The following is a 6,817-nucleotide window of genomic DNA, read 5'->3' on the forward strand; positions in this document are numbered from 1 at the left end:
TGTTTTATACATACACACACATGCATGCGCATGCACACGATAGAATGTTACTCAGCCTTAAAGAAGGAGGAAATCTTGCCATATGTGACAACATGGATGAATCTGGAGGACATTATGTTAAGTGAAAAAAGCCAGACTCAGGAAAATAAGTATTGCAGGATCTCACTTAAATGTAGAATCAAAATCCCACCATGTCCGGGACTCAAACCACAGTTGACTAGGTGGGAATCCAGTAACATAACCATTACCCCATCTGCTGGTCTCCTGAATTTATGTTTTAACCAGTTTCAGTTTTATCTGTTTTCCTTGTGTACTGCTATCTGAATTCAGATATTTTCCTGAAAAATCTTGGGAAAAAAACTTGTATTAAGAAGAAACTCAAGATATAATACTTATATTAGAAATACAAAAAATAAGTAAACATAAGTTTTGTCAAGTAACAAATTTTGTAATAGTTTCCTAATTGAAGCCTATTGCAAACAACGATGATCTTGTGTTAAGCAGTGCTTTCTTTTTTTCTTTGAGCTGAGGTTTATTTATTTACTTAACATTTAAAAATATTTCATTTACTTCAGAAAAACGGAAGATAATTAATTGAGGGCACTGTTTAAACACTAGAAATCCACGTTCACGGCAGAAATGCTCCTAACCCCACTCCTGAGGTGGGGCGAAGAATCTGAGAATGGACCCCAATCTGCTACAACCTAAAGATAAGTCTGGCCTCATTCCATCAGAAGACAGCTTTAACTGGTGGCAAATAAGGGTAGCTCATACTGTTAACTGGTTCCTGATGAATCATTAGGAAGGTCAGTTGCTTCTCTCTTCAGTGGGTGGGCCTGGCAACTCTCTGGAGAAGAGACAGTAGTAACTGGACGGGGGGTGGGGGTAGGATTGGAGACTGGGGGCCAGCATCCAACAGAAATTCCCTTTGTAGCAGTAATACTGTGTTCCTTTTTTCAACAACAAGAAACCTGAAATTCAGAAAAGTTATTCAAAACCCCTCCCAGCTTCAGCCTGAGAGCATCTTCCAAGCCAGATTGGGCATAGAGATAAAAACTCAAACGTTAGTGGACCTCTTCTTCAGGAGGGGAGCAGCCGGAGAAGAAGCTGGTGTTGCTGGCCAGAGCTCGCTTCTTTTTCTTTTCTGGACCCTTATTTTCTTGGGATTCGGCTACTACATGTTTTGACTCCAGGAGCTCCAAGGAGGAAGAAGCTGGAGCCTTCTTTAATATCGCTTGTTCGGTACCACCCATCTCCTTCAGGATCTTGCTGTTGGGAGTAGCACAGATGGGATTGAAAAAGCTCAATCCTGGGGTCACCTCCGTTGGATCCTCTAGTGTGAAGGAACCTTCGGTATCCTGGTTCCATCCAACAACGCCCAAGCTATCCTTGCCTTGTTGGCGGTTCCGACACTTTGTGGGGTCACAGTTGCAATCCACACCACAGTCTGACTTTTGTTTCCTGCACCTGCACTGTTTGTTCCCACACCAGCCCTTGCAGGAACACACTTGGCTAATCTTCCTGGACACTTTAACCAATTTTGTTGGCTTCCATTCCTCATCATCCCCATCATCAGTGTCACCATCACCAATCACAGAATGTTCTGAGTAATATTTTAGATCCTCCATGTCTATGGTTTGCTTGAGAAACTTTTCTCGAACACGGGAAAATTTTGGCTTAGGTGGTATATATTCAAAAGAAGAGTTTGGAGATAGAAGGGTATCCTTAGGAAGATGAGGTTTCTGTTTGCCGGCTCCTTGGAGAAGGATCAGTTTCTGCTTAATGATTTCATTCTCTCGGAGAAGCTGCTGATTTTGCTCACACACTCCTTGCATCTTCTCAAGTTCTTCATCCTGACACTTCAGGGTGCTCAGCAGATGCTTTTCCTTTTCACTGACTGACTCCTCTAGCTGCTTCTCTGCCATCTGGCTTTGCTGCACCTGGCTGAGAAGGTACAGTACCTTCTCCTGGTTCTGTTGTTCCATTCTGACCAGTTTAGCTTGTAACTCTGTCTCTGTCTCAGCGAAATGATTCCTTTCCTCAAACATCATCTTTTGCATCTCAGCACAGCTGGCCATGCTCTGTTTCAGGCTGCTTTCAAGTTTGCTGACCTGAATTTTGGAGGAGACCAGCTCTTGGATTAAATATTTCAGGGCACACTTGGCTTCCAGAATGGTAGGAATATTCTCCCAGCACTGTTTTGGGCTGTCTTCACTTTCTGCATCCAGCAGCTTCTGCTGCAGGTCAGCAATCTGAGCACTCCTGAGCTCCATTTCAGTCTCTAGGTTTTCAATCTGCTTTGTAAAAGAATCCTCTGACTCCAAAACTTGACCACGCAGCTCAGTAAGTGAGAATGTGTGCCTCCGGAGTTTAGGAGGTGGATGTTCTCCAGAATCCCTTTTTTCTTTCAGTTGAGCCACATCTCGAGCCAGTATCTTTCTGTCTTCAAGAAGATCCTTCAGATGGCGTTTGGCTTCCTCTGTACTGACCATAACCTCAATTGTATTTCCAAGCCAACTCTTCACTCGATCCGCAGTGCCTTCCATTCCATGGCTCTGAGTCTCTTTCCGTTTGTCTGCCACCTCCCGCTGTTTTTGGAGAGCATCCCTGAGGCGCTTGTTGGCAGCTGCTGCCTCCTCTGTTTTACGCCTCAGCACATTGGACTGTTTCTGGAAGTTTCTTTCAAGTTTTAGCAGCTCATATTGCCTCTTATGGTCTCGCTCTTTTAACTGAATTACTTCTTTGTCTTTCTGTTGTTTCCAGTGTCTAAACTTCTCGGCATCTTCTTTCATCTGATGCATTAACTGAACCCTATGGCTTTTCATCATCCATATCTCCTGGTTCAGTCTGGATACAGTACACTCTGTGGATTCCTTCAGTTTCAGAAGTTTGGACTGTTCATTCAGTTTCTTCTTCATATCAGCTATTTGACCTTCCAGCTCCAGGAGACATTTGCGATGGCCTTCACTCAACTTAGCTTGGTTGTTATCCTTCTTTGCTGTCTGAAGTTCAAGAACCAATTCCTCCTTTTCCTTTTGCAGACTGATGACTTTCAATTCTAGACTTTTTATATTATCCTTGTATTGGAACTGGATAGGCTGTAGTGGGCTGTCGTTTTGAGTTATCTTTCTAGCCAGGGCCTCTTTCAGTGCAAGGGCTTTATTTAACTCAATCAGCTCCCTAGACATCTGAGCTTGGCAAAGAACATGCTGAGTGGTGAAAGCATCAAAAGACCTGCTAGTGTCTGGACTGGTTTCCACTTGAACTTCTGGTTCTACCGCAGTATCGGTGGTTACAGTCATGCAAGCAACAATTTCATCCAATGTTTGGGTAATCCTTTTCTGCACGTTACAAATAATCTCGACATTTTCTTTTAATTCCTGGTCTTCCAAAGTCTCTGCTAGCTTTTGAAGATCCAGTTTGCAGGCTGTATGCTGCCTGAGCTCTTCTAGCTTGGCGTTCATTTTTTCATTTGCTTGCTCTGTCAGAAGGATCCTCTCCAACATTTGGACTGTCTGCCCAGCTGCCTCACTCAGACCACGACTTAATTGTCTATTCTCCTCTACCAGGGACTGATTTTTTTCCATCAGGGATTGTAGATTCTCTGATGGTTCCACATTTATAGACCCAGGCAGGCTACCACCATGGGCTTGTAGCAACATGACCTGTAGCTGCTGTACCTGTTGCTTTAGATGGTTTAGTTCAGCTGTCGGGGGATCAATATTGACCACAGGTTTGTTCTTGATTTTTCTTGCTCTGTCAGCATAGCGAAAGGTATTTAATGTTTCCTCCAGATTGGAGTCAGCAGGACTCACGCAGGCTATCATAAGAGTATGACTATTACCGCCTAGAGAATCTTGAAGCAGTCGAGTCAACTTGGAATCTCTGTAGGGCACGAAGCCACGCTTTTTATCATCCCCAAGAGCACTGATTACATTTCCCAAGCATAGGAGGCCTCGGTTAATATTGATACCCTCTCTTAGACGATCCCCTTCAGCTTTGGTTTTCTTCTGCCTTTCAGACCCAGCAAGATCTACAAGATGCAGCTTAGAGCGAAAGCTACTATTCTTGTCACATTTTTTTCTATGCTCTATGGAGACGGTGAAGATGGCATGAGAGCGGGATGACTGGGAGTTCATAGCTGTGGAGGCCACTGTCCTAGCGTTGTTACCCTGCTCCAAACAGGAAATCGTATCCAGGGCAACTAACACAGTCTTCTCGGTCAGTCCCACGATCTTTATGCCTCCCTTAGGGTCCTCCCGTATATTTATTTGAGTGGCTTTCTCATGAGATGGGCATAGAAGATCCAAAATTTCTTCATTGTAAATCTCCAAGTAAGATACTTTAAGAGTAAATTCAAAGTCACTGTTTCTATCAATTTCTTTGAAGAGCAGTTGTATTACCCTAGGAATAACCCCAACTGCTGGTTCATTTTCCTGCTCTGCAGTGTATGCTCCTCCCATTGTATAGGTTTTCCCAGAGCCCGTCTGCCCGTAGGCTAAGACAGTTGCATTGTATCCTTTAAATATGTCTTTTATGAGTGGCGCTACTGCTGTATTGAAAATTTCTTCCTGTTCAGTAGAGGGGTCAAACACAAAATCGTAGGTAAAGGATTTATCAGTACCAACCACCACCTGAGGCTCTCCAGGCACGAAGGAAAGGCACGTCTGGCAGCCCTCGCTAATCTCTTTGGGAACCAGAGGGCGACAACGCAGCGCCACTTTTACAGGAATTGGCTTCACCTCTTCCTTCATCCTAACTTAGTACCCTCTCAAACTAAACTTCCCTTCCCTGGTCTCCTCGTCTCCTCTGTCTCCCACCGTCCTGTTCCAACTGGAGCTTTAACCGCCAAGTTTCAAATCGGTTACTGAGGTTACGGAAGAGCCAGCCAATTGGAGTGCAGACAGCCTGCAGGCGGAGCCCGGCGGTCCTGCGGCGCCAAAGAGCACCTTCTCAGTCCAGGCCGGCCCCTTCCCGGCGCCAAGCAGTAACTGTCATTTATTTTCAACCGCAGGATGGCCTTTCATTAAATCCCTGTTTATACACAGACACCCCACCCCAACACACACACATACGTATATTTTTAGGTTTATGCCATACGGAGCTTACAGTGGGAGACGGAAAGGAGGGAAAGTGGGAAATCAGAGAGGAGGGGGGTTGTTGACCACACCGCAAGCCCTTCTTCAGATTTCCTCTCTGGGGAATTTGGACACGCAGGCACACATACCAGGGACACGATTTTGATACCGCAGTCTGGGACCCCATGCACTTCCGTGGTTGGCCTCGTGTAAGCCCAGCACCTTAACCCACATGTCACCTGCTGGACTCGCTGGCATATAATTCTTTATACTCTGTTTTTAACCGCAAGAATATTATGATCATATGCATGTTTTAAGAACTACTAATTGAGAATAGGTAAACTTGGATCTTAGAAAGGAACCTGGGGAGGGCTGAGAGGGAAAAGAGTTGTGGAACTGGGACCGACAGAGCAAGTGGAGTGGTGTGCTTGGTCAGCGCTGCCAGGAATTTACCGCCCGTAAAACCATCCTCACACGCACACATTGGGGAGATGTGAGCAACGCCTGTGGGCTTTTCAACCATGGAGTCATCCGTGTGAGCCCGTCTGGGTTCCAGACCACTGGGGGACCCTAATGCTAGTCATCAGCTCCAGGACAGAAATTCCAGAACGTAAAATAGAAGTGGCATTGGATAGCTAGATTCAAGATCAGACGCAGCACGCACCCACCCTCTTCAAAAAGTTCATGGACAACGTGTTTCAGGAGGAACTATGGATTCCACAGTTTTGTTGCACCAAAGTACTTTTAGCCTCTTTTCCCCATGAACTTTCTGAAGTCCTTCCTGTACATGTGGGTGCAGTTCTGGCTTAAGCGCTGTTTTCTGATTTATGCGCATATTAATTTGAACTATGAATAAGGGCACGTCATTGACCTCGGCTTCCAATGAATACACTTTTTGCACACTTGCACGTTTCCATTTGCTGAGAATTCACAGAAGGGCTAAAGGATAGAGAGGGCGTCTGCAGTCGGGCTGCCCTAGGCGCTAGCTGGAATCTAGCCCGAGGTGGTTCTAGCTCAGGGCACAGCTTTCCCGAGGTCAGCTGGGATTCCGACTCGCACCTGGCGCCACGCGAACCCCAGTAGCCCCAGGAATTCGAGCAACATCCCGCCGCCAGCAGAGGCCGCCTCACCGCCACACCCGCTCCGCCTCCTGCGGGCTGTCGCCGCCTAGTCTCTGCGCCCCACACGCCCAGCTCCACTGCTCGCTCGCTCTCACACGCACACGCACACGCACACACACGCTCCGCCGGGTGACTCTTGCTGAGGAGTAAGGAACCGACGGCACTCGCTCCCAGCTGCAGCGCCGACTGCCGGGAGCCGCCCGCCCGCGTGCGCTCCGCGCTCGCGCCCGCCCACCGGCCCCTGCCGGGGGCTCCCCTGCCGCAGCCTGGACAGACAGCCTGGAGATGCCTATTCCCAGCAGGTTCCGAAAGTTCAAGGACAGCCCCATCCAGGGCTTCGCTCCCCCCACCCCCCAGAGCACCGGAGCCGCAGCCGCTCGGGCGGCCTCGGTACCAGCAGGGCCCAGGGCGAGTATGACTCGGACTCACCCCGCCGACCCGACGTCGGAGTTCGGTTCTTGCCGGCGACTCGGTAGCAGGTGCGCTGTGGCTTTTCTGGAGGGCTGTGGACCTGGCGGGGCAGGACGCCGGGGGATGACCGAGTCCGAGGCTGCTCCGTGACTCCCCCGGGCGCGGGATCAGAGCGCAGCAGGGACAGCCTCGCGGCGGCAGCGCCCC

The 6,817-nt window shown here is 48.0% G+C and overlaps 1 protein-coding gene across 1 annotated transcript; it reads right to left on the reverse strand.

The window, feature by feature from the left end:
• Window positions 1-529: 529 nt before the first annotated feature.
• LOC102498088 (chromosome-associated kinesin KIF4A) lies at window positions 530-4,882 on the reverse strand. Its single transcript, XM_014583815.1, has one exon. The coding sequence runs from the start codon at window positions 4,752-4,754 to the stop codon at window positions 1,065-1,067; it is 3,690 nt and encodes a 1,229-aa protein (XP_014439301.1). The 5' UTR covers window positions 4,755-4,882; the 3' UTR covers window positions 530-1,064.
• Window positions 4,883-6,817: the final 1,935 nt, after the last annotated feature.

The sequence above is a fragment of the Tupaia chinensis genome, unplaced genomic scaffold, assembly GCF_000334495.1.
Source record: "Tupaia chinensis unplaced genomic scaffold, TupChi_1.0 Scaffold144822_1, whole genome shotgun sequence".
Lineage (NCBI taxonomy): Eukaryota > Metazoa > Chordata > Mammalia > Scandentia > Tupaiidae > Tupaia > Tupaia belangeri.